Genomic DNA, 27,848 nt, shown 5'->3' with positions numbered 1-27,848 from the left:
GCTCAGCGCGTAGACACAACCTCCGGCTGTCATTGGTTCATCCGAATCAGCGCTGAGAAAAGTAACAGATATCATGTGACCAAACCGTCTACTTCTATCGCGATCTGGAAAATAATTAACGTCTGGATAATGACACTGAGAAAGTTTAATAACTATTGAATTAAAATAAACGCTGAAGTGTTAAACAAAAAAAAAATAAATAAATAAATAAAATAAAACAAAAAATTCCATTCTACCTTTCATTCGCTTTCTAATGTCGGGATATACCATCTGAACAAACAATTTAAAAACATATTTTTCATACGGCCCCGTAGAATATTATCATTCATGTGTTTTACTAGCAAATAATTAATATCTATCACTGTTCCTTAAGTTAGAGTATCTACTTCTGTCGATTTTGTTCATATTTCAGTCAAATTATTCCTGTCAGTATTATTTGGTATCGTCCAGTCGTCCGGCACGCGTTCCCACGTGTTACAGCTCTACATGACGCACATGGGAAACACAGAGAGTTTTCTATTGTAATATATGTTTTTATTAAGAAAATGCAATTTTCTAAAGAAACACCATGGAGGCGATTAGAAGGCATGTCGTTTGGCATGTATTCCGCGGAGGAATTAAGGTAATAATAATAATAATACACTTGAACAAGTAACGTTACACACTAGCCGGAGATCAGTTGCGCGTTACATACATAACGTTACAGTTCATTTAACACATGTTTAGCTTTGTGACAACATGCCCCATATGCGGTATATTGTCACCTGTTATGTATGAATCAAATGTAAGAGGTAAAACAAACTAGAAGATAATAATTGATTAACTTTACACAGTTTTGAACTGAACTGGTAACGCTGTAATAAGGGTTTGTTATTAGTTAACACTTCTAAAGCATTTATTTGTACATTTACTTGTTATTTTCCTTTGAAACAATCTGTACTGTAGAAATAAAGCTGGCTTGACCTTCTTCATCTGTATCTGTGTGTGTAACAGGAAGCTGAGTGTGAAGACTATCACTAACTCCCTGCTGCTGGATAATGTGGGCAGTGCCGCTCCGAACGGGCTGTATGACCTGGCGCTGGGTCCTGCTGATAGAAAAGAGATCTGCTCCACCTGCATGCAGGACTTCGACAGCTGTCCGGGACACTTCGGCATCATAGAGCTGCCGCTGACCGTCTACAACCCTCTGTTCTTTGATGTAAGCTGCCATTGTGCCCTGCCGGAAGTTTTCATGCTGGAGTTAAAGGGTTAGTTCACCCAAAAATGAAAGTACTCTCCCTCATGTCGTTCCACACCCATAAGACCTTCGTTCATCTTCAGAACACAAGTTAAGATATTTTTGATGAAATCCGAGAGGAATCTATAGACAGCAGTATAATCAACACTTTCAGGGTCCAGAAAGGCACTGAAGACATCGTTAAAACAGTCATGTGACTTCAGTGGTTCAACCTTAATGTTATGAAGAGACGAGAATACTTTTTGTGCGCAAAAACAAAACAATCTCTTCTCTTCTGTGTCATTCTCATATGTTGTTTACGTCCAGCGCTTCCAGGTTCAGAATGTCGACTCATTATTGGCCGGCTCCTGCGTCAGCATCACATGCATGCGTTGTGCTGATCACATGATCAGCTTTGGCCAATAATGAGCCAGCATTCAGATGTAAACACGGAAGCTTCACTGCGTCACCTGCGTAAGATAATGACACAGAAGAGAACAGATTGTTCACTAAAGTGGTTATTTTTGTTTTGATTTGGCGCACAAAAAGTATTCTCGTCTCTTCATAACATTAAGGTTGATCCACTGCAGTCACATGACTGTTTTAACAATGTCTTTAGTGCCTTTCTGGACCTTGAAAGTGTTGATTATATTGCTGTCTATGGAAGAGTCATATACCTCTCGGATTTCATCAAAAATATCTTAATTTGTGTTCTGAAGATGAACGAAGGTCTTACAGGTGTGGAACGGCATAAGGGAGAGAGTAACAGAAATTCTTCTTTTGGGTTAACTAACCCTTTGGGTGTGTTTTGTGTGTAACGTGCAATAAATTATCACTATTTACATGGCGGAATATAGACACCCTAAACCTGACGAGTCAGTTTAAATACTTGTGTGCATTGCCATAATTGGTCATTGCTGCAAATAGGCAATTCTGATACATGCAATGACGACATGTAGACATTTTTATCTTTTTGTACATAATAATAATCTTTTACATTGTAATCATTTTATTTTTAATATTTGGCATGTTTGTGTGTCCTTTGTGTGTATCAAGCAGAGTGTATTGTGTACCCGCCTATAGACTCATGTTACTAACGCACTCGTTAAATAACAAAACAAATATTGCGCTATTAACTTTAGGCCAGGTTTCAGTTGGTCAATGGCGCAGTCGTTTTCAGTTTCCTCAAAATAGCAACACGCCAACAATGCACCTGAACACACCTCGTTTTCAGACCAGCACACCCATGGGTGAACAGATGGGCGCAAGTGCATTTGCTATTAAAACAACGTGGCGCTGGACATGACAATGATAACTGCGTCTGATTGAAACTAGCAAAAAACACTTGTGCCTACCTGGCATCGCATTGTGCCGGGTGTATGATAGGTCTACTTTAGGCATTCTACCAGCTATAAGTAAATTTACAGCTACGTGTCAATTAGCAGTGATTAGAGTATTAGTAGATTGTCTGCTTAATATCTACATTTTATTTTGATGCTTCTCAACAGACATTTTACTAACTACAAGTAACTTGTCAACTACATGTCAACTAGCAGTGATTAGAGTATTAGTAGATTGTCTGCTTAATATCTGCTAACACTTTATTTTGATGCTTCTCAACAGACATTTTACTAACTACAAGTAACATGTCAACTACATGTCAACTAGCAGTGATTAGAGTATTAGTAGATTGTCTGCTTAATTTTACTAACTACAAGTAACATGTCAACTACATGTCAACTAGCAGTGATTAGAGTATTAGTAGATTGTCTGCTTAATATCTGCTAACACTTTATTTTGATGCTTCTCAACAGACATTTTACTAACTACAAGTAACATGTCAACTACATGTCAACTAACAGTGATTAGAGTATTAGTAGATTGTCTGCTTAATATCTGCTAACACTTTATTTTCATGCTTCTCAACAGACATTTTACTAACTACAAGTAACATGTCAACTACATGTCAACTAACAGTGATTAGAGTATTAGTAGATTGTCTGCTTAATATCTGCTAACACTTTATTTTCATGCTTCTCAACAGACATTTTACTAACTACAAGTAACGTCAACTACATGTCAACTAGCAGTGATTAGAGTATTAGTAGATTGTCTGCTTAATTTTACTAACTACAAGTAACATGTCAACTACATGTCAACTAGCAGTGATTAGAGTATTAGTAGATTGTCTGCTTAATATCTGCTAACACTTTATTTTGATGCTTCTCAACAGACATTTTACTAACTACAAGTAACTTGTCAACTACATGTCAACTAACAGTGATTAGAGTATTAGTAGATTGTCTGCTTAATATCTGCTAACACTTTATTTTGATGCTTCTCAACAGACATTTTACTAACTACAAGTAACTTGTCAACTACATGTCAACTAGCAGTGATTAGAGTATTAGTAGATTGTCTGCTTAATATCTGCTAACACTTTATTTTGATGCTTCTCAACAGACATTTTACTAACTACAAGTAACATGTCAACTACATGTCAACTAGCAGTGATTAGAGTATTAGTAGATTGTCTGCTTAATATCTGCTAACTTTATTTTGATGCTTCTCAACAGACATTTTACTAACTACAAGTAACTTGTCAACTACATGTCAACTAGCAGTGATTAGAGTATTAGTAGATTGTCTGCTTAATATCTGCTAACACTTTATTTTGATGCTTCTCAACAGACATTTTACTAACTACAAGTAACTTGTCAACTACATGTCAACTATCAGTGATTAGAGTATTAGTAGATTGTCTACTTAATATCTGCTAACACTTTATTTTGATGCTTCTCAACAGACATTTTACTAACTACAAGTAACATGTCAACTACATGTCAACTAGCAGTGATTAGAGTATTAGTAGATTGTCTGCTTAATATCTGCTAACACTTTATTTTGATGCTTCTCAACAGACATTTTACTAACTACAAGTAACTTGTCAACTACATGTCAACTAACAGTGATTAGAGTATTAGTAGATTGTCTGCTTAATATCTGCTAACACTTTATTTTGATGCTTCTCAACAGACATTTTACTAACTACAAGTAACGTATCAACTACATGTCAACTAACAGTGATTAGAGTATTAGTAGATTGTCTGCTTAATATCTGCTAACACTTTATTTTGATGCTTCTCAACAGACATTTTACTAACTACAAGTAACTTGTCAACTACATGTCAACTAACAGTGATTAGAGTATTAGTAGATTGTCTGCTTAATATCTGCTAACACTTTATTTTGATGCTTCTCAACAGACATTTTACTAACTACAAGTAACTTGTCAACTACATGTCAACTAGCAGTGATTAGAGTATTAGTAGATTGTCTGCTTAATATCTGCTAACACTTTATTTTGATGCTTCTCAACAGACATTTTACTAACTACAAGTAACATGTCAACTACATGTCAACTAGCAGTGATTAGAGTATTAGTAGATTGTCTGCTTAATATCTGCTAACACTTTATTTTGATGCTTCTCAACAGACATTTTACTAACTACAAGTAACTTGTCAACTACATGTCAACTAGCAGTGATTAGAGTATTAGTAGATTGTCTGCTTAATATCTGCTAACACTTTATTTTGATGCTTCTCAACAGACATTTTACTAACTACAAGTAACTTGTCAACTACATGTCAACTATCAGTGATTAGAGTATTAGTAGATTGTCTACTTAATATCTGCTAACACTTTATTTTGATGCTTCTCAACAGACATTTTACTAACTACAAGTAACATGTCAACTACATGTCAACTAGCAGTGATTAGAGTATTAGTAGATTGTCTGCTTAATATCTGCTAACACTTTATTTTGATGCTTCTCAACAGACATTTTACTAACTACAAGTAACATGTCAACTACATGTCAACTAGCAGTGATTAGAGTATTAGTAGATTGTCTGCTTAATTTTACTAACTACAAGTAACATGTCAACTACATGTCAACTAGCAGTGATTAGAGTATTAGTAGATTGTCTGCTTAATATCTGCTAACACTTTATTTTGATGCTTCTCAACAGACATTTTACTAACTACAAGTAACTTGTCAACTACATGTCAACTAACAGTGATTAGAGTATTAGTAGATTGTCTGCTTAATATCTGCTAACACTTTATTTTGATGCTTCTCAACAGACATTTTACTAACTACAAGTAACATGTCAACTACATGTCAACTAGCAGTGATTAGAGTATTAGTAGATTGTCTGCTTAATATCTGCTAACACTTTATTTTGATGCTTCTCAACAGACATTTTACTAACTACAAGTAACATGTCAACTACATGTCAACTAGCAGTGATTAGAGTATTAGTAGATTGTCTGCTTAATATCTGCTAACACTTTATTTTGATGCTTCTCAACAGACATTTTACTAACTACAAGTAACATGTCAATTACATGTCAACTAACAGTGATTAGAGTATTAGTAGACTGTCTGCTTAATATCTGCTAACACTTTATTTTTATGCTTCTCAACAGACATTTTACTAACTACAAGTAACATGTCAACTACATGTCAACTAACAGTCATTAGAGTATTAGTAGACTGTCTGCTTAATATCTGCTAACACTTTATTTTGATGCTTCTCAACAGACATTTTACTAACTACAAGTAACATGTCAACTACATGTCAACTTATTCTACTAACCCGAACCTTTACCTAACCATCTAATATTACTCTAATGACTGCTAGTTGACATGTAGTTACAAAGTTACTTATAGTTTGTAGAATGTCTAAAGTGGACCAGTGAAATAAAGTGTAACCTATTTTTGTCATATCACCCAGCCCTAATTTCAATCTCTTTGCAGAAATTATTTTTGCTCATCCGGGGCTCATGCCTGATGTGTCACACGCTGAAGTGTCCAAGAGCGGCTATCCTTTTACTGCTGGGCCAGCTGAAGCTCCTGGACGTGGGTGCGTTGAGGGAGGTGTACGAGCTGGAGAATGTGCTCAATCAGGTCAGAAAGGGTCAAAGCTCTCTCGTCATTGAGGTCATTCATAGGACTGAAGTGCTTATATATTGTGTTTTTGTCGCTCTCTCTAAGTTCCTGAATGTCAACGCTCAGCCGACCACATTAGAAATGCAAGAAGTTCTGGATGGGTTTGTTAATCCCATCCTCAAAGCCAATAAAGACAAGAAGCACCTGGCTCCTGTGAGTCTCTTGCGTCCTCAACACTAGTTATTGTATTGTCTCTCTGCATTTTCTGTTTGCATCTTATACATTTGTTTTGGCTTCAGGTCAAACACATCTGTGAGAAAAAGTCCAGTCTCATTAACAATTTCTGGAAAACACAAATGGGCTCAAGGAAATGTATGAATTGCAAGTGAGGAGCTCAACTTTTTCCTCCTTTCTCATATTTTTAAGTCATATTCACCACTCTTTGTGTGGAGCCTCGTTCTGCTGTGAGAAAGTGTGTGTGTCTTTCAGAACCGGGAAGGATATCGTTCGCAGAGAACACAACAGCAAAATCATCATCTTTAAAGCGATGAACGCAAAAGATTTAGAGCAGCCCGGTGAGTTTAGATCACATTCTTATGCACTCTTTTTGAAATCATCCATCAAAAGGCCTTAATAATAATAATAATAATAATAAAAATTAAGATAAAAAAGATATAGCATACAAAGTATGTAAGGTAGTACAACTAGATCTCTTTTATTGAATCCAAAAGGTTTTAATTATTTTTTCTACACATAAAGGTATTTTAACGATTTTGAAGTGTCAAAAGGTCATTCGGTTTAACCGTCAAAAGGCCAAAACAGCCATTTCATTTGTGATTAAAATATCTTAAAATGTAATAAATGTATATATTTTTTATCCTGGCATGATTTTATAACATCATATATCAACATAGTGCAAAATGGTGTTAAAATTATGTGTAGAAGTCGTTACTTTGTTATGAGAAAGAATGTCTGGAAAAATGAATTTCATTGATGTCATTCGGAGTAACCGATATAAAGAGACCATTTTGGATCAAGTCATGCGGTCAGTATCGTGACAGGATGTGACATCATTCAGACACCTGCAAAGGACCACATGGTCATGAAGCAAAGTAACTAACTCTCTCTTAACTGTTTGAAAAATTCATGTTTTCACTTGATCATACGCATGTCCCGAAACATCAGGTCATTCGGTGCAACCGCTATAAAACATGGAAAATGATGCAATATTTTAAAAACTTGTACTAAATATTAAATGTTTGATTGTCCTTTTGTTAGATATCAGCCTGTTAGCATTGTTTGAAAATATCGTCATTCGGTGTAACCAAAAGTGTCATTCGGTAAAACCGAAATTTTTGTTAAACCGAATGACTTTTTTGGTGACACATTTTGTAATAAATTACAAAAGCAGTGTTAATTGATTTATAAAAACCACATAATCTCATTGTTAACATTTAATAAAACTCCAAAATGAATTATATCTCCATTATGTAGGTTTTAAAGCATTTTAAGTGTCTTCTCATCATGTAAGCGCATGTTATCACTTCAAGAAAACCAGTTCATGCAGTGAACATGGATGTGAAAATTAATATTTACAGATAACTCTACTGAATATAATGTAAAACAATGCTATGTGGCTGAGGACTTGGATGGAGTTGATAATGCCTGATAATAAATGATTTAATTAGTAAATTTGTAGTAGAGCAAACATTATTATACTGGATTGCATATCCTGGAATTATTTTGACAATAATATTTTCTAAACAAATGAAAACAGTCACTAAAACATTGAAGTTGTCTGGGTTTGGTGTTCATTGATTTGAGTTTCTAGTCAGAATGTAACTTGTTAAACAGTTGGATTTTAAAGCTATTTATCAGATGTTATATATGGTCTGAATGTCTAGATAGAAGTTTAGAAATGTATGGAATTTTGAGATGGGGAAATAGCTGAATAAAGGATTAGTTCACTTCAGAATTAAAATTTCCTGATAATTTTCTCTCCTCCATGTCATCCAAGATGATTATATGTTTATTTCTTCAGTCAAAAAGATATGAAGGTTTTTGAAGGATTTTTTCTCCATATAGTGGACTTCACTGGGGTTCAACGGGTTGAAGGTTCAAATGTCAGTTTCAGTGCAGCTTCAAAGAGCTCTACATGATCCCAGACGAGGAATAAGAGTCTAATCTAGAGAAACCATCGGACATTTTCTAAAAAAAAAAAAAAAGTTTATATACTTTTTAACCACAAATGCTCGTCTTGCACTGCTCTGTGATGCTCCACGCATGACGTAATCATGTTGGAAAGCTCACGCGTGATGTAGGTGGAAGTATCGATCCAGTGTTTACAAAGCGAGCGTGCTAAACATCTATCTGTTTGCGTTCGCTTCCAGATGATACACAGCTGACCAAGCGTGGATTCTTGACTCCAAGTTTGGCGCGAGAGCATATCCTCAAACTCTGGCAGATAGAAGGTAAGACTGCTTGAGTTTACTTCACTGAGGTGTTTTCTTTCCAGGATTCGTAATGCAAATATAATGGATCTTTTTGTCTTCTTTAGGTTTGTTCCTGAAGCATCTGATAAGTTCGGAGAAAGGCTTCAGTCCTGAACTTTTCTTCTTGGATTTGCTGGTGGTTCCTCCATGCAAGTCAGTTTATGTCCTGAATAAGATGATCATGTAGTTTCTTCTTCTTAAAGAGAGATCTATTGCTGGATGATTTGTGTTTGTGTGGCATTTTACAGGTACAGGCCTATTAATCGTTTGGGAGACCAGATGTTCACCAACGGACAGACTGTGAACATGCAGTCCGTGTTAAAGGATAATTTCACCATTCAGAAATTGCTTGCATTAATCGCTTCTGAGAAGATTAACGATACTGAAGACACGCAGACAGAGATAGATAAGGTGAGAAGAATTTATGTTAACAAATGGTGAAGGGTTAAAATGTATGAAAACTATCCCATGATTTTCTCACACTCAAGCCATCCTAGGTATATATGAACACAGATGAACACAATCAGAGATATATTGAAATATATTCTGGCTCTTCCAAGCTGAATCAATGAATAGATTTTGAATCCCAAAAAAGTGCATCCGTCGATCATAAAAGTACAAGGGGGTTAATAAAGACCCTCTAAAGCGAAGCGATGCATTTTTGTAAGAAAAATATCCATGTTTATAACTTCATAAACTAGAATCACTGGCTTTCATACGCAAATCGATTCCGATGGAATTAATAACATCATGTGAATTTTGAGGAAATGCTTCCTAAGTTATTTTAAATTATTATAAATAAATAATTTTCAGTGAATTTTGAGGAAAAATTGTGTTTTGATTTAGTTTCAGCAGCTTATTGTTGTCAATAAATCAGTATTGGCCATTCAAAATCCCATAATGGGCGACCAACCATCATTTTGCATCTTATTAATGAGAAGTGTCATGTATAATCGGTCATTTTTCTCAGTCTGGTGAAGCCGTCGAGAGCAGTGAGATGGATCAGTCCTTCTTAATAGGCATCCCGGGACTGACTCTCACAGACAAGCTCTACAACGTCTGGATCCGCCTGCAGAGTCACGTCAACATCGTGTTTGACAGCGACATGGACAAACTGATAACTGAGAAGTTTCCAGGCATTCGTCAGGTCAGTGTGTGACCAATCGTAATGCTTATCTGTGACGTACAGCCCAGAATTCATCATTAATAAGTTTAATAATGTTTCTAAGTGATTGTTTCTTTTTAATGTGTCTTTTAGCTCTTGGAGAAGAAAGACGGCTTGTTCAGGAAACACATGATGGGAAAGCGTGTGGATTACGCTGCACGCTCTGTCATTTGTCCTGATATGTACATCGGAACCAATGAGATTGGAATACCAATGGTGAGACTCTTTTACCTTTTGATCGTGTTTTGTATATGTGAGGGATAATGTGTGGTCAGCTGGTCATTATTGCAAAATAAAACGATTTTAAGCAAAATGGTTGAAAACCCACAAATACAATCACTTTTTTTAGTGTGACAATTGCTTTTGAGCAGTAGGTGGCGCTGACACCTAATTCATTTGATGTGGTCGGTGTTGGGTGACAATGACAATTAATCAAGACCACTCTCATGACAATAGGCAAAACTAAAGCTGTTAACGTTTTTTGAAATTTTACTATAATTCCTAATGCATTCGTAAAATATAGCATTTTTTACAACATAATTCAATGAAAAAATGCATCTCGTCATGCATCTCACTGAAGAGACTTGTAATTTTTGGCCAAACAGTTCAGAAATTCTAGACAGAAATAGCACATTTTTCATATCTCCGGACCACTAGGTGGCACTGTGCTGAAACTGTGCAGGTATACTCAGGTCATGGTTGTCATAACACACACCAAGTTTAGTGAGAATACGGTTAAGCGTTCTGGAGATGTTGCTTCACGTCCATGTTGGCGTGGACTTCGTAGAATTCATTATTCGAGAACAGTTTGATTAATCAACATCAATTCATCGCCATGGTGTGAAGATGATCTGGTTCAATTTTCATGAAAATCGGACAAATGTTCTAGGAGATGTTCGGAAAAAATAGAGCAAAAAAAATCAAAATGTCTCAGCCAGTTAGTGTATCAATTAGTATTGATGTTCTCAGTATGATCCAAGGGATCGGCAAAACTAAAGCTGTGTTTTTTTTTTAAATTTCACTATAATTTTTGAAGGTGGTGCTGCCCCCAAACTTTTTGAGTACCTTCAGGGCATTGTGTCGAAGACACGTATTGAGATTCTTAACGGTACATCAATGTATTCGTAAAATATAGCTTTTTTTACAACAAAATTCAAAATTGAGACTTAGGAAAATTGAGTATCGTTTGACTCTGCATGCATATCACTAAAGAGATTTGTAACTTTTGGCCAAAAGGTGTTTGAAAAAGTAGGGGGAAAAAAATCAAAATGTCTCAGCCAGTTATTTTATCAATTAGTATTGATATTCTCAGCATGTTCCAAGGGATCGGCAAAACTAAAGCTGATTTTTTGAAAATTGGGTATTGTTTGACTCAGCATGCATATGACTAGATTTGTAATTTTTGGCCAAACCGTTCATAAGTTCTAGACAGAAATAGAAAATTTTTCATATCTCCAGACCACTAGGTGGCACTGTGCCGAAACTGTGCAGGTATACTCAGGTCATGGTTGTCATAACACGCACCAAGTTTAGTGAGAATACGGTTAAGCGTTTTGGAGATGTTGCTTCACGTCCATGTTGGCGTGGACTTCGTAGAATTCATTATTCGAGAACAGTTTGATTAATCAACATCAATTCATCACCATGGTGTGAACATGATCTGGTTCAATTTTCATGAAAATTGGACAAATGGTCTAGGAGGCGTTCGAAAAAGTAGGGCAAAAAAATTAAAAATTGTATCAATTAGTATTGATGTTCTCAGCATGATCCAAGGGATCGGCAAAACTAAAGCTGTTTTTTTTTTTTTTTAATTTCACTATAATTTTTGAAGGTGGTGCTGCCCCCAAACTTTTTGAGTACCTTCAGGGCATTGTGTCGAAGACACGTCCTGAGATTCTTAAGGATACATCAATATATTCATAAAATAAAGCATTTTTACAACAAAATTCAAAATGGAGACTTAGGAAAATTGGGTATCGCTTGACTTGGCATGCATATCACTAAAGAGATTTGTAACTTTTGGCCAAACCGTTCAGAAGTTCTAGACAGAAATAGCTAATTTTTCATATCTCCAGACCACTAGGTGGCACTGCATAACATGCACCAAGTTTGATCAGAATACGGTTGAGCGTTTTGGAGGTGTAGCCTCACGTCCATGTTGGCGTGGACTTTGTAGAACTCGTTATTTGAGAATAGTTTGACTAATCAACTTCAGATGATCTGGTTCGATTTTCATGGAAATGAAGTTCTAGACAGAAATAGCTAATTTTTCATATCTCCAGACCACTTGGTGGCACTGTGCTGAAACTGTGCAGGTATACTCAGGTCATGGTTGTCATAACACGCACCAAGTTTAGTGAGAATACGGTTAAGCGTTTTGGAGATGTTAATTCATGTCCATGTTGGCTTGCCTTTCGTAGAACTCGTTACTCGAGAACGGTTTGACTAATCAACTTCAATTCATCACCATCGTCTAAAGATGATCTAGGAGATGTTCGAAAAAGTAGTGCAAAAGAATTATGATGGAAAATAGGGTGCAATTGAATAGCTGAAATGAATTTTGTTTCTAGCCCTTACAGTTCAAAAGTTATTCATGTAAACTTGAGTGCAACTTCGGACAGTTGGTGGCGCTAGAGGGATTGAGTTAGATACTCCAAAATTTGTGTGGTTAATCTTCAGACTGGCCTCTATCAGTGTGCCAAATTTCACAACTTTTTACCATCCTTTTCACAACTTTTTGGCCCCTAATAACGTGTGAAATACCCAGTTTAGCGGCTATAGAACATATTTGATTGTCACTTGAGGTTTTTGAGAGTAGTTTGATATGCTTCCTCTAGGTTTTTGCTACCAAGTTGACGTACCCGCAGCCGGTGACGCCCTGGAACGTGAAGGAACTCAGGCAGGCGGTGCTGAACGGACCCGACGTCCACCCTGGAGCCTCTATGGTCATTAATGAAGACGGGTCTCGCACCATTCTCAGCAACAACCTGACCCAGAGAGAAGCTGTGGCCAAACAGCTGCTGACCCCCAGCACCGGCCTGCACAGGATACCCATGAAGATTGTGAGTTACCTTAAGTTAAGTCATCTTGCGTCATGCTGCTTTGGCCAATACTGAGCTGGCGTTCTGACGTAAACCGGTGCGAAGTCGACATTAAAGTTTCGTGTTATTTGAGGATCTAATGCATCTCTCTTGTAGGTGAATCGGCACATCAAGAATGGAGATGTGCTGCTGTTAAACCGTCAGCCCACTCTGCACAGACCGTCAATTCAGGCCCACTGCGCTCGGATCCTGCCCGGAGAGAAAGTGCTCCGCTTGCATTACGCTAACTGTAAGGCCTACAACGCTGACTTTGATGGAGACGAGATGAACGCTCACTTCCCTCAGAGTGAGCTGGGCCGAGCCGAGGCCTACACGCTAGTGAGCACAGACCAGCAGTACCTAGTGCCCAAAGTGAGTCTGCGTCCGAATCAAACCAAATGAACTGTCTTTCATTTTGGAAACCCCTTCATTGGTCTCTGCCCCTTCTGTAGGATGGGAAGCCGCTGGCCGGCCTGATTCAGGACCACATGGTGTCTGGCACCAGCATGACCATCCGCGGCTGTTTTTTCACGCGGGATCAGTACACTGCGCTCATCTACAGAGGCCTGACAGACAAGATGGGCAGAGTGAAGCTCCTCCGTCCCGCGCTCATTAAACCCGTGCCGCTCTGGACAGGAAAGCAGGTAATCTTCATACGCATGCTGTTTATGTCGTCATGCACATTAAACATATTAAACAAGAGCTTTGCGTTGTTTTGTTCCAGGTGGTGTCGACCCTTTTGCTGAATGTCATCCCGGAAAACCACATCCCTTTAAACTTGACGGGAAGAGCGAAGATTCCCAGTAAAGCCTGGGTGAAGGAGCCTCCCAGATCTGCTCCAGGATACAAGCCGGAGTCCATGTGTGACTCTCAGGTGATTAAGGATTACACTCTGGAACAGTGCTGTTAGTGCTTCAGAGTTTGAAAAGAGTTATTTCATGTAGTCACAATCAAGCCCCGCCCTACATTTGTTCTTGTTCTTGAAGCATTTAACTCGGATATAAGGCACAGTAGGGAGGAAAAGACTAATGCAACTTCTGCATCATGATGACTTTAAAGGGTTAGTTTACCAAAAAATGAAAATAATGTCATTAATTACTCACTCTCATGTCGTTCCACACTCGTAAGACCTTCGTTCATCTTCGGAACACAAATTAAGATATTTTTGATGAAATCCGATGGCTCAGTGAGGCCTGAGCAATGACATTTCCTCTCTCAAGATCCATTAATGTACTAAAAACATATTTAAATCAGTTCATGTGAGTACAGTGGTTCAATATTAATATTATAAAGCCACGGGAATATTTTTGGTGCGCCAAAAAATAATGACTTATTTAGTGATGGCCGATTTCAAAACACTGCTTCAGGAAGCTTCGGAGCATTACGAATCGAATCAGCGGTTTGGAGTGCCAAAGTCACGTGATTTCAGCAGTTTGGCGGTTTGACACGCGATCTGAATTATGATTCGACACAAAAGATTCATAACACTCTGAAGCTTCCTGAAGCAGTGTTTTGATATCGGCCATCACTATATAAGTCATTATTTTGTTTTTTTTGGTGCACCAAAAATATTCTCGCGGCTTTATAATAAGTTTCAGCTCAAAATCCCCCACAGATCATTTATTATAGCTTGTCAAATTTGCCCCTATTTGGGTGTGAGCACACCGTTTTTGTGTGTGTCCCTTTAAATGCAAATGAGCTGCTTCTCCCTGCCCCCTTTCCAGAAGAGGGTGGAGCTTTAACAGCTCAACAACAACAAAGCTGGAGAATCTCAAGCAGCCAAAAACGATACTGGGAAAAATGGACTTCATGAGAAGTTTATTGGCCCATCATTGTATGATCTGACACATACTGTAACTTTATGTATAGATGCATAGGTGGCCAAATGTTTGTCATATTAATTTCTGTTATTTTTTTTTCCAAAAAATAAAGTAAAAAATATATATATCGTTGGGACATGCCCAGTTTGTTCTTGCCTATTTTATGGTGACTGTTCCTGGGTGGTGATGTGATGTGCTCTGTGTTTCAGGTGGTCATTCGTCAGGGAGAGCTGCTGGTGGGCGTTCTGGATAAAGCTCACTATGGCAGCTCAGCGTACGGTCTGGTGCACTGCTGCTACGAGCTCTACGGAGGAGAGACCAGCGGAAAACTGCTCAGCTGTCTGGCTCGACTCTTCACTGCCTACCTGCAGCTTTACCGCGGCTTCACCTTGGGTAAAATCACACATCAATGCCAAATTATCTTGCTGAACCCTCAAGGCAGAATGATATTAAACTGTCATTTGTTTCTGACAGGTGTGGAGGACATTCTAGTAAAAGATGGAGCCAACAAACAAAGAAGGAAAATTATCCAAAAGTCAGTCACATGTGGCTCCAAGGTACATCGTTCAGATCAACCAGCTCATTCCTGACCCGCAGTACCTTCTGAACTGTGTGACTTTATTGAAAATCAATATTCTGGTGCGAGAGCTGCACGATTAACTGTTAAAAGATCTTGATTCAAACACCCACGTGATCTTATTTCTAAATGACAAGTACAATCATACGTCTTTTCAGCCACACAGTATCATTATTTCTGCTTTACGATAATTCAGATTATCACAGAAGTACTAGATAAAAGATTATATTTCAGATATAAACACTGATGTATACGTTAGTGATCAAAATAGAGTGAATCACCTTTTGAGAGTAACTTTACGCTTCAAATAAAGATTGTATCATTGCATCATTACACCAGGAGATGGCGCTAGGCGACTGTTAAGAAAGTACTTGTCACTGAATCATTCATTCAAGAGATTTGTTCAAAAGCACCGATTCATCCAGTAATGAAACAAGTGAAGTCTTTATGAGTGAGTCATTGAATCATTCATTCATGAGATTCATTCAAAAGCGCTGAATCATCCAGTAATGAAACAAGTGAAGTCTTTATGAGTGAGTCATTGAATCATTCATTCAAGAGATTTGTTCAAAAGCATTGAATCATCCAGTAATGAAACAAGTGAAGTCTTTATGAGTGAGTCATTGAATCATTCATTCAAGAGATTTGTTCAAAAGTCCTGATTCATCCAGTAATGTAACAAGTGAAGTCTTTATGAGTGAGTCATTGAATCACTCATTCAAGAGATTTGTTCAAAAGTCCTGATTCATCCAGTAATGAAACAAGTGAAGTCTTTATGAGTCAGTCATTGAATCACTCATTCAAGAGATTTGTTCGGAAACGCTGATTCATCCAGTAATGAAACAAGTGAAGTCTTTATGAGTGAGTCAGTGAATCATTCATTCAACTACCTCTGAAAGTGGTTGAATGCGGACAAACTCAACACGTTTACACCTCATTTACACCTGTATTTAGCTCCGTCCACTTGTGATCCAATCGACCAAAGCACATCTTAATTCTAGGTGTCAACAGGAGTATTCTAAAGAAAACATTTACATTTTTTGGTTAGAGTAAGAAGAATTGATGAAACACTTCTAAATAAATTGTCAGTATGTGTAAAACATGGCATCATCCACTTTCCTCTAACTAAACAAATATGATCCCCTGTTTAAAGATATCCAGTATATTACAACGGTAGACTTAAAAATGTTGAGTTTTTAATATTGTCAGCTCACAGAGGTTCATATTGATTGATGTTCATGTTTTAAAACAGGCTCTTCAGGCTGCGTTTAACCTGCCCGCATCCGCTGGAGACGCTGAAGCCAGAGAACGCTGGCAGGACGCACATCTGAACTCAGACCAGAGAGATTTCAACATGGTGGACCTGAAGTTCAAAGAGGAGGTCAATGAAGTGAACAACAACATCAACAAGGTGCATGTTAAAAGCATCATAATGTCCTTCACATTCTTTCTCGCTGTGGAAATACGATCACTCTGTCTTCGTGGGTTTCCTCTCATGCGATGTTATGTTGTCAGGTTTGCATGCCACTGGGTCTCCATCGCTCCTTCCCAGAAAACAACCTTCAGCTGATGGTGCAGTCCGGAGCCAAGGGATCTACTGTTAACACTATGCAGGTGATGAGTCTGAATATAGAAGCTTTTTATTACTTTTACAGGGTTCCTGCACATCCTTAAAAGTTTTAAATTCAGTTTGATCAAATGTAAGATCATAAAAAGTCTTAAATGGTATAACAAAGGTCTTAACTATTTCTAGAAGCCTTAGATTTGGGGACAGAAAAACAGGAATGTGATTGTTAAACATCAAAATAGTGATATTTAGGATATTTTAAGAACATTGTTTTGGTTATGCTTCGGCTCTGTGTGACTGTAAGTCTAAAAAAGTCTTAAATTTGATCCCTGATTGGCATTCTCCAGCAGAGGTCAGGTGTTATTCATGTGATCTTCTTCTGAACCATGTTCCTGTGAATGTGCAGATCTCCTGTTTATTGGGTCAGATTGAGCTGGAGGGCCGCCGACCACCGCTGATGCCTTCTGGGAAGTCCCTGCCCTGCTTTCAGCCCTACGAACCACAGCCGCGCTCCGGAGGATTCGTGACTGGCAGATTCTTGACAGGGATCAAACCTCCTGTATGTTCAGTCTGGATTTTGAATGCACAGTTTTGTTAGTAGTCGCTGTTGCTCAAGGGGTTTGTTCAACATCCTTAACCCTAATGAAGGGCCAAACACCGAAGGTGCTGTAGCTCCTACTTTAATGATTATTATTCTGCCCCAATGGGAGTCTATGGCAGCCTTATGAACGGTTCATAGGAAAATAATGAAAATTGGTACATTTTTAGTGCTTGTAATTAATTGTAATTTGACCAAATTTGGGGTCTCTAGGACCGACTCTATAGCGCCACCGCCATTTCAAAAATCCACTATTCAAATTGTTATAACGTTTCACCCTTCCTATTGATCACATTCCATATCTTACTAATGAACTGTTTTTTTGCTACAAATTTTGCCCAATTCTTACCAAAATAGGTTCAGATGATCAATGGATCGAACCTCAAAGAAATGACTGAACAGATTTTTGATATACTTTTTTGTTTAAAAGTTATTGGGATGTGAAGTTAATGATTTTGACCCAAAATGAGATTAGTTGCTGTATCTCGGCCAAACTTTGAGTTTGATTTATTAATACATTTGATCAGCACCATCATCTGAGGGTACATCTGAAATTTTGGAATATTGCCATCTCTGCCATCACGAGATCCGAAAAATGGCTATTTTTGCTTATAACTTATGAAATTTTTGTCACAATCTTGGATCATGACGAATCCGTGATTGCCAATTTTGCCAGGATCGGATAAATCACCTGTTTGCCATTGTGAAATTTGCCATAAATTGCAATATCTTTTAAATGATTTGACATATCTGCACAAAATTTGGTAGGGATCATGGACAGCATATCCTGGAGGCACCTGCGAATTTTGAACACAGCGCCACCTAGTGTTCCAGAAATATAAAGTTTTTTGCAAATATGCTTTTGAAAACATTGTCACAAAATTATTTTGGTTTATGCCGTTTCTGACTATATCGCGTTTGTCATTTTCCATTAGTTTGCTGATGGAAAATTTTTTTTTTTCGCAATTCCTCCTACAAATCTTGTCCAGTTTTGCCCAAAATCGGCTCAGATGATCTTTGGATCCAGCCGTACAGTAATGACTGAGGGCTTAAGCTAAGTTAGCTTGGCATGCTAAACATTAACATGCTAACTGACATGGTCGTGTACTCATTCTTACCTTGAAACCTCTTTTCAGTAACATGGCAAACGTGTCCACAGTGGCGCACTGTGATAAGCACTGAGCCTTTCAGGTTTGACCCCATATTGTTGCTTGCAGCTATATTATAGTCTGGGCTACAAACATAAATGATACTTCAAATCTTGTTGAAGAGAACTCATTAGCAACCCTATAGTAATAAATCCACAACATCCTAGCATTATGGTGGCCACATTTGTACAGTCAAATACACCTATATTTTCTTCTGAACATCTCAAAATCGTGTTTTTAGAGTAATAGGTACTATATGTGGAAAACTAAATATAACTGGAGTCTCTTTATATTTTCAGGAGTTCTTTTTCCATTGCATGGCTGGTCGTGAAGGTCTTGTGGACACTGCTGTCAAAACCAGTCGATCTGGTTATCTGCAGAGGTAGATCTGAGCTGCTTCTATTGCACAGTGACATACACTGTTCTGTCAGGGAATCTGAAGTCATGCTGTGTTTCAGGTGTGTGATCAAGCATCTAGAAGGTCTTGTGGTCCAGTATGATCTGACTGTGCGGGACAGTGATGGAAGTGTGGTCCAGTTTCTTTACGGAGAAGATGGGCTAGACATCCCCAAGACCCAGTTCCTACAGCCACGGCAGTTCCCTTTCATCAAAGACAACTACGAGGTGACTATGTAGACATGTTTCTGCACTGCTACGTTGATGGAAGACAACATTTAACAGTTTATATGATGCATTATTTTCTAGGTTATTAGAAAGTCTAAGTGCTTGGATGAAGTTCTGGCTAAAATGGACTCACAGGCCACGTTTAATCACCTTAAAGCCATTAGGAGATGGAAAGCCAAGCGTGAACGTGTTTCACCCAGAGAGGGAGCCTTCCTGCTCTACTCGCAGAAGAAACTGAGCCACGTGAAGTCTCAAGTAGGGTACCAGGAGCTGGACAGCGGGAGAAAGGCAGCCACTCTACAGGTACTGAAGCGTTTGTGGAGAGGTTTATTTTACAAATGTTCTACGATGGCATCCTGTGAAGTAGTTTGTTAGAAAGATGATTCAATTCCTCAGACCTTTCCAGAATAACTCAGATTGATTTCAGAGGGAAGTACTCGTTTCTTCTCTATTGTGCCGTATATATCCGAGTGAAACGGCTTTGCAAACAAGAACAAATGTGGGGCGGGGCTTGATTGGATGGTTGTGGTTTGCTATTGGTGGATCTCATGTGAGTGACAGGTTGCCCCGCCCTCATCCTCAGAGAAGAGAAGAGATGCTGCAAGAGGGAGGAGAAGATATTCTGATTCAAGATTATGAGGAACATGTGCATCAATAAATCATTTAGAATAAACACTGCAAATGCTCCATAAAAAAATAAGAATTGTGGGTTTTGATTTTTATGGTGACTTTAATGCACAGTAAGATCTCTTGTATTTAGCTGTTGGAGAGGTGGAGAGCTCTGGATGACTCTGGCCGTATGAAGTATTTGAAGAAGACGTCTCGTTGTCCGGACCCGTGTCTGTCTCTTTACCGGCCGGACATCTGCTTCGGGTCAGTGTCTGAGACGTTCGACTCCATTGTTGAGTCCTACCTGGAGCAGTTCAACATCAAGCAGGAATTTCAGACGTCTGCTGAAATCGTTGACTCAGATAGGTAATGTTTAACATTAAACATTATTATATCTGGATTAAACCGCCATTTCTAGACTTCTAAGTTTTGAATTCGGAAAATTGTTGTCCATTGTCCACAACAATATTTGATGTAGGAGATTAGGTCTCCTGTAGTACATCTGCTCTGATGGTTTGTTTTCTTTTTTTAATTTACAGTCAATAGATTAAAATAAGTAAGTAAAATAAATTGCGAATAAGGTTTTATAAGTGTAAAAAACATAATGGAGATATAATTAATTTTGAAGTTTTATTAAGTGTTAACAATGAGATTCTGTGGTTTTTATAATCAATTAACACTGATTTTGTCATTTTTTACAAAATTTGTCACCAAAAAAGTCATGCAGTTTAACCAAAATTTCGGTTTTACCGAATGACGATATTTTCAAACAATGCTAACAGGCTGATATCTAGCAAAAGGACAATCAAACATTTAATATTTAGTACAAGTTTTTAAAATATTACAACATTTTCCATGTTTTATAGCGGTTGCACCGAATGACCTGATGTTTCGGGACATGCGTATGATCAAGAGAAAACATGAATTTTTCAAATAGTTAAGAGAGAGTTAGTTACTTTACTTCATGATCATGTGGTCCTTTGCAGGTGTCTGAATGATGTCACATGATATTGATCACATGACTTGATCCAAAATTATCCCTTTATATCGGTTACTCCGAATGACATCAGTGAAATTCATTTTTCCGGACATTCTTTCTCATAACAAAGCAACGACTTCTACACATAATTTTAATACAATTTTGCACTATGTTGTTATATGATGTTATAAAATCATGCCAGAATAAAATATATACATATTTATTACATTTTCAGACATTTTAATTTCAAATGAAATTTGTGACGGTTAAACCGAATGACCTTTTGAAACTTCAAAATCTTTAAAATACCTTTATATGTAGCAAAATATAATTAAAACCTTTTAGATTCAATAAAAGAGATCTAGTTGTACTACCTTACATACTTTGGATGTCATATCTTTGTTTTTATTATTATTATTAAGGCCTTTGGACAGAAAAATGACCCGTCATTTTAAGCACAGAATATTCTTCCCTTTCTTTTTAAAGGAGCACTGTGCAGGATTTTAAGTCCCCCTTGAAGGTTTTCTGTGCACCCCTCTTGAGAGCCACCGCAGTGAAGACATTGCATGTAATTTAAGGATTAATTGCGTACTATAATCACTGTGTGTGTTGCAGATTGAGGCATCTCCTGCAGCTGAAGTGGCAGCGAGCTCTGTGTGACCCCGGAGAGGCCGTGGGTCTGCTGGCGGCTCAGAGCATCGGAGAGCCCTCCACCCAGATGACCCTTAACACCTTCCACTTCGCCGGCAGAGGAGAGATGAACGTCACCCTGGGAATTCCTAGGTCAGATTTCACTTTGCAATCCATAGCAATGGCAGTGAAATTTCACGATTCTCCATAACAAAATGAAGCGAAAAGAGCGAAGTTAAGAGTAATTGTGATCCACCTAAACAATCTCTCCATGTGAAATCATCAGATTAAGAGAAATACTCATGATCGCGGGTTCGAAGATCAAAACCCCCATGATGAGCATTCCAGTTCGGATGAACAAGAAAGCCTTGAAGCAAGTCAAGACCCTGCGGAAGAAGATAACACGCGTGTGTTTATCAGAGGTGGGCAGTGTTTACTTGTGTGTCAGTATGTTGTGTTATTCAGTAAGCAGCTGATCTCAAATCTCATTCATGTTCAAATTATGTCATCTTTTATCATTCCAAAAATACTTTCAGTCATCTTCATAACACAAATGAGTGTTATCACAAAAAAAAATGTCATCAAATGTTTTTTGCCATAGTATTTAACAAAAATCACTTCAGAATTAAAATTTCCTGATCGTTCACATGATGATTGTTAAAACTCGCATGTGCTCTTGATCTTCACAGGTGCTTCACAAGGTGGATGTGATAGAAACCTTCCGTTACGTAGAGAAAGGAAAACTAAGCGAGAAATCACGAGTCTATAAAATCACATTCCACTTCCTGCCTCCTGAGCGATACCAGCAAGACAAGCTGCTCACCCCCAACAAGATCCTTCATTACATGGAGCAGAAGTATGGTTAAAGATCTCCAGTTTCGGCTATTTCACTGCAGATGATTTCCCTGACATCTCATAGGCTTATTTGTGCGTTACAGATTCTTTCGCATGCTGTTGGAGACCATTAAGAGGCTGAACTCTAAACTGTCAGCTATGGGAAAAGTGGACACGCGCAAAGCCACGCCGAGCGACGCCGATCGACCGGTGGCGGGGGGTGTCGAGGGGGCGGCAGAGGTACACGGTCACTACAGAGCACTCGTGTGCTGCTGCCGTGTCATAATTGAGTAATGATGGTAGCATGTCTGACTTCTCCACAGGTTGAGGCCGATGAGGATGCAGGAAATGAAAATATTGTGGATGACGAGGCGAATGAAGGCGATGCTGATGCTACAGATTCCAGTAGAAAGGAAAAACAAGAAGAGGAGGTATTAGAATTCACCCTATTTCTTAAAGGTGAATGTGTCACAGTGTCAGTGTTTCTGAACTCCATCTTCACAGTATTCCTCATTTAAATAATTAATGCGCAGAATAAAGGGGCGGGGCCTGGTTGAGTTAGTCAGTAGTGTGTTGAAACTGGCGGTTATGGTAAGGGGCGGGGCATTTCCCAAACACCAATCACAACACACTGCTCCAGCCGACCAATCAGAGCACATTGTGCTTTTCAGAAGGAGGGGCTTCATAGAGACAGGAACTAAACAGAGCGTTACTGACAGACTGGGAAGAGAGGAGCTGCAACAATGGAGAATATGAGGAAAATAATCAACATCAAGACTTTGAAAAAGAGCATAATTACTCAGTAAAACCGAACTTTTATTTTGGCGGGTTGTAGTGAAGACCTTTGAGTTTCTGTGTGGATATGATATGATGATAATGTTCAGAAGAAGTTCATGTCCTCGTACATAATATTATATAATATTTCATATTATTTGTCGTTTTCGAGAAAGTAGCCTATTGGCCTCTTTTCTTAAAATGACAAATATTACCCAGAATGCATTGTAATATACAGAATATACTGTAAAAACAATGCATTCTAGGTAATACTTGTCATTTTTTCGAGAAAGTAGCCTATCGACAAATGATATTACCCAGAATGCATTGTAATATACTGTAAAAACAATGCATTCTTGGTAATAATTGACATTTTTTCGAGAAAGTAGCCTATTGACAAATAATATTACCCATAATGCATTGCAATATACTGTAAAAACAATACTTTCTGGGTAATAATTGACATTTTTTCGAGAAAGTAGCCTATCGACAAATAATATTACCCAGAATGCATTGCAATATACTGTAAAAACAATGCATTCTTGGTAATAATTGACATTTTTTCGAGAAAGTAGCCTATCGACAAATAATATTACCCATAATGCATTGCAATATACTGTAAAAACAATGCTTTCTGGGTAATAATTGACATTTTTCAAGAAAGTAGCCTATCGACAAAGAATATTACCCAGAATGCATTGCAATATACTGTAAAAACAATGCTTTCTGGGTAATAATTGACATTTTTTCGAGAAAGTAGCCTATCGACAAATAATATTACCCAGAATGCATTGCAATATACTGTAAAAACAATGCTTTCTGGGTAATAATTGACATTTTTTCGAGAAAGTAGCCTATCGACAAATAATATTACCCAGAATGCATTGCAATATACTGTAAAAACAATGCTTTCTGGGTAATAATTGACATTTTTTCGAGAAAGTAGCCTATCGACAAATAATATTACCCAGAATGCAGTGTAATATACTGTAAAAACAATGCATTCTTGGTAATAATTGTCATTTTTCGAGAAAGTAGCCTATCGACAAATAATATTACCCAGAATGCATTGCAATATACTGTAAAAACAATGCTTTCTGGGTAATAATTGACATTTTTTCGAGAAAGTAGCCTATCGGCAAATAATATTACCCAGAATGCAGTGTAATATACTGTAAAAACCATGCATTCTTGGTAATAATTGACATTTTTTCGAGAAAGTAGCCTATCGACAAATAATATTACCCAGAATGCATTGTAATATACAGAATATACTGTAAAAACAATGCATTCTAGGTAATACTTGTCATTTTTTCGAGAAAGTAGCCTGTCAACAATTAATATTACCCAAAATGCATTGTAATATACTGTAAAAACCATGCATTCTTGGTAATAATTGAAATTTTTTCGAGAAAGTAGCCTGTCAACAAATAATATTACCCAGAATGCATTGTAATATACTGTAAAAACCATGCATTCTTGGTAATAATTGACATTTTTTCGAGAAAGTAGCCTATTAACAAATAATATTACCCATAATGCATTGTAATATACTGTAAAAACAATGCATTCTTGGTAATAATTGACATTTTTTCAAGAAAGTAGCCTATCGACAAATAATATTACCCAGAATGCAGTGTAATATACTGTAAAAACAATGCATTCTTGGTAATAATTGTCATTTTTTCGAGAAAGTAGCCTATCGACAAATAATATTACCCAGAATGCATTGTTTTTATGGTATATTACTGTTTCAATGGAAAACGGTAATTTTTTGATTAGTGAGTATAGTGAGTCGTATAGTATATAGTCGTATAGAATATAGCGAATCGGCATGAAACAAGTTGCAGTAGTGTTTCCTTCTCTATTGTGACGTATATCCGAGTGAATTTGGCCAAATTCCATGACATTCCAGGTTACACTCTAACGCTGAGGTCACATGACTTTGCACACGAAATTTCCACGGACGCTGCAATGGTCGTGAACTGACGTCACACTCTGCTCATATAACACATAATAATAATAATAATAATCCATAAAGCAAAAATATACAATCTACTGTCCACTCTAATGCCAAAATGTGTTCTTTTAATTCAGCCGTAGATCTTCTGTTGGTCACATGCCTTCATCAGGTCAGAGTTCATCAAACTTGAACTTTTGCTTGAGCTTACGTTTCCGGTCTCCAGCATTCATATGAATGGAAGTCAATAGAACCGAATAATGTCAGTAGTGTGACTGTCCCTTTAAATTCCATTGTTATGATTTTATGATTCAGTGATTCTGCTCACAGCACAGAAATGATGTGCCCCTGTATGTTTATTGCACAAGAGCAAGTAAAATTGTGTTGTGTGTGTGATGTGACCCCTCAGGTGGACTACGAGAGCGAGGAGGGTGAGGGTGAGGAGGGCAGTGATCAGGAACAGGAGGACGTGGCCGAGAACGGACAGAAGGACGCAGGAGATGCTCAGGAGATGGCTGAGGAGGAGTCTGGTGAGAGTCCCAACAGCTCTGAACAGCCGCTGGAAACGTCACAGGAAACGTCACAGGAATCGATGAGGATCAACACTGTGCTTAAGTTAAGCCCCGCTATGGAGGAGTACACATATGACACAGAGAACGGGCTGTGGTGTGAGGTGTGTCCGAATGATTTCATCACCTCATCATTTACACATTCATGCTCTTTAGAGATGCACTTGTAAAAAATGCTTCTGTTTCACAGCTGACCCTGGTCCTGCCCGTCACTACAGTGCACTTTGACCTCACGTCAGTGGTGGTGAAGCAGGCTCAGAACTCTGTCATCATGGAGACCAAAGGAATCACACGCTGCTTGTTAAACGAAGTCACCACAAAGGACGGTTCAAAAGAGATGGTGCTCAACACCGAGGGCATCAACATGCAGGAGATGTTCAAACATGCTGATGTGAGTCTAATGCAGTCCATTACAATGAACAATATATCGTTTATCAGCTTTCAAATATAAAGAGTTATCGGTTATCATCCAAATGTTTCGTATCTGTGCATCCCTGCTGTCACTCTAATGTCCTTCTTCAGTGAAAAGTACCAAATCTGGCATGTAATACAATCCGTTCTGTTGTTCCAGATCCTGGACTTGAACCGGTTATACTCCAACGAGGTTCATGCTATGGCCAACACGTACGGCATCGAGGTGGCCCTGCGAGTCATTGAGAAGGAGATTAAAGATGTGTTTGCCGTCTACGGTAATGAAGCGTACTCTGACCCGTCCTGTGGCGGTGCGCGCTTGACCGCAGATCTGACCGCTGCCTCTCTTCACAGGGATCGAGGTGGACCCGCGCCATCTCTCTCTCGTGGCCGACTACATGTGCTTTGAGGGGGTGTACAAGCCTCTGAACCGAATCGCCATTCAATCCAGCAGCTCCCCGCTGCAACAGATGACCTTTGAGACCAGTTTCAAGTTTCTGAAGCAGGCCACGATGCTGGGTACTGTAGGCGCTACTCCTGATGATGATGCGCATTGATATTGTTTCAGTCGTGTAATTGTCGCTTGTTGTTTTTTTCGTAGGTTCTGATGATAAACTCTGTTCGCCGTCGGCTTGCTTGGTCGTAGGAAAGGTTGTGAAAGGAGGAACCGGCATCTTCGAACTGAAACAGCCGTTACAGTAATAAACCAGGATTGATTCATTGTTTCTCGCTGCTATGGAGTTAATAGATGGACATCTGTGTATTTTTTTGTCTGTATCATCAATAAATCTTTTTTCTTTTGACTTTCTGTCATTTTATTATTTATTTTTTTATTTTTTTGTTATTATCATCATTTATTTTGCCGTCACAACACATAACTATACACTCTAAAAAAATATGCTGGGTTAAAAACAACCCAAGTTGGGTTGAAAATGGACAAACCCAGCGGTTGGGTTAAATGTTTGCTCAACCATTCAACTATTATTTAAAAATGACTGTATTTCTTGCTTAAAATGAACCCAAAATATGTTGGAAATTATCATTTATTAATGTTTAATGTTTAATAATGATTAAACAATATAATATTTTTTATTATTAATAATTTGCTTATTAATAAATGTTCATATTTTGATTATTATGGTAATTATGTGACCTATTTTGGGTTCATTTTAAGCCAGAAATACAGTAATTTTAAACGATAGTGGAGTTAAATAAAACTACCCAGCATGTTGGGTCAAATATTTAACCAATCGCTGGGTTTGTCCATTTTCAACCCAACATGGGTTGTTTTTAACCCAGCATTTTTAGAGTGTAACACGCAGGTGAAGGTACACACCAATATATATTAAAAAATAAAATAAAACAATTACATTTAATGAAAGCACACACTTTGTGTCAACAATGCAAAATAATAAGACTAATTAGGGATAATAATCCATTAAAAAATCTATTTCCAAAAGCACAAACATGAAATAAAATGAAAAGTTGCAATTATTGTATGCAGTGTAATTTTTTTTTTTGTAATGTGTTTTTGTAAAGTTATAATACTTTATCTGTTGGCGAAGGTTACTATTTACTATTTTTCATAAATTGTATTAAAACCAGTTAGGGTCATTTTAACCAGTTTAAACATCATAATTATTAATTATAATAAAAGTATATGAAACCCACAACAATTAAAAAACAAAAGCTTAACAAATGTATTATCCCCGTTTTTTAATTAAAAAATAATGTGTGAGATTTCAATGACATTTTGATCCCTGAACTGTTTACATTTCAGAAATATTATTTTATTCTTTGACAGAAATCAGTCCTACACGTGTTTAAAGCTTTTATGATA

At 37.7% G+C, this 27,848-nt stretch overlaps 1 protein-coding gene across 1 annotated transcript; it reads left to right on the top strand.

Moving 5' to 3' along the window:
- The first annotated feature begins 434 nt into the window (after nucleotides 1–434).
- polr1a (RNA polymerase I subunit A) lies at nucleotides 435–26,811 on the top strand. The gene is made up of 34 exons (XM_048176347.1): nucleotides 435–622; nucleotides 994–1,198; nucleotides 6,040–6,189; nucleotides 6,277–6,384; nucleotides 6,471–6,556; nucleotides 6,661–6,746; nucleotides 8,562–8,642; nucleotides 8,729–8,816; nucleotides 8,912–9,074; nucleotides 9,634–9,810; nucleotides 9,922–10,044; nucleotides 12,666–12,890; nucleotides 13,026–13,280; nucleotides 13,361–13,552; nucleotides 13,633–13,782; nucleotides 14,938–15,121; nucleotides 15,203–15,285; nucleotides 16,558–16,716; nucleotides 16,821–16,919; nucleotides 17,279–17,431; nucleotides 18,918–19,000; nucleotides 19,077–19,242; nucleotides 19,324–19,545; nucleotides 20,003–20,217; nucleotides 21,446–21,613; nucleotides 21,747–21,882; nucleotides 22,150–22,316; nucleotides 22,399–22,534; nucleotides 22,618–22,725; nucleotides 25,438–25,701; nucleotides 25,788–25,988; nucleotides 26,169–26,286; nucleotides 26,363–26,527; nucleotides 26,610–26,811. Exons 1-34 carry the CDS (start codon nucleotides 546–548, stop codon nucleotides 26,708–26,710), a joined length of 5,094 nt encoding a protein of 1,697 aa, XP_048032304.1. The 5' UTR covers nucleotides 435–545; the 3' UTR covers nucleotides 26,711–26,811.
- Nucleotides 26,812–27,848: the final 1,037 nt, after the last annotated feature.

This window comes from Megalobrama amblycephala, linkage group LG23, assembly GCF_018812025.1.
Source record: "Megalobrama amblycephala isolate DHTTF-2021 linkage group LG23, ASM1881202v1, whole genome shotgun sequence".
In the NCBI taxonomy this organism is placed as follows: Eukaryota; Metazoa; Chordata; class Actinopteri; order Cypriniformes; family Xenocyprididae; genus Megalobrama; species Megalobrama amblycephala.
Note: the sequence above shows the minus strand (reverse complement) of the source record. Positions and strands in the feature narration are given on the sequence as shown.

What these genes read in the sequence shown, in the direction of transcription:
- polr1a (XM_048176347.1), top strand. Translation starts at nt 546, where the DNA reads ATGCAATTTTCTAAAGAAACACCATGGAGGCGATTAGAAGGCATGTCG. An exon ending in TGACAGGGATCAAACCTCCT is followed by an intron (nt 17,432 to 18,917) that starts GTATGTTCAGTC and finishes TTATATTTTCAG; the next exon opens with GAGTTCTTTTTCCATTGCAT. An exon ending in AGATGTGTTTGCCGTCTACG is followed by an intron (nt 26,287 to 26,362) that starts GTAATGAAGCGT and finishes CTCTCTTCACAG; the next exon opens with GGATCGAGGTGGACCCGCGC.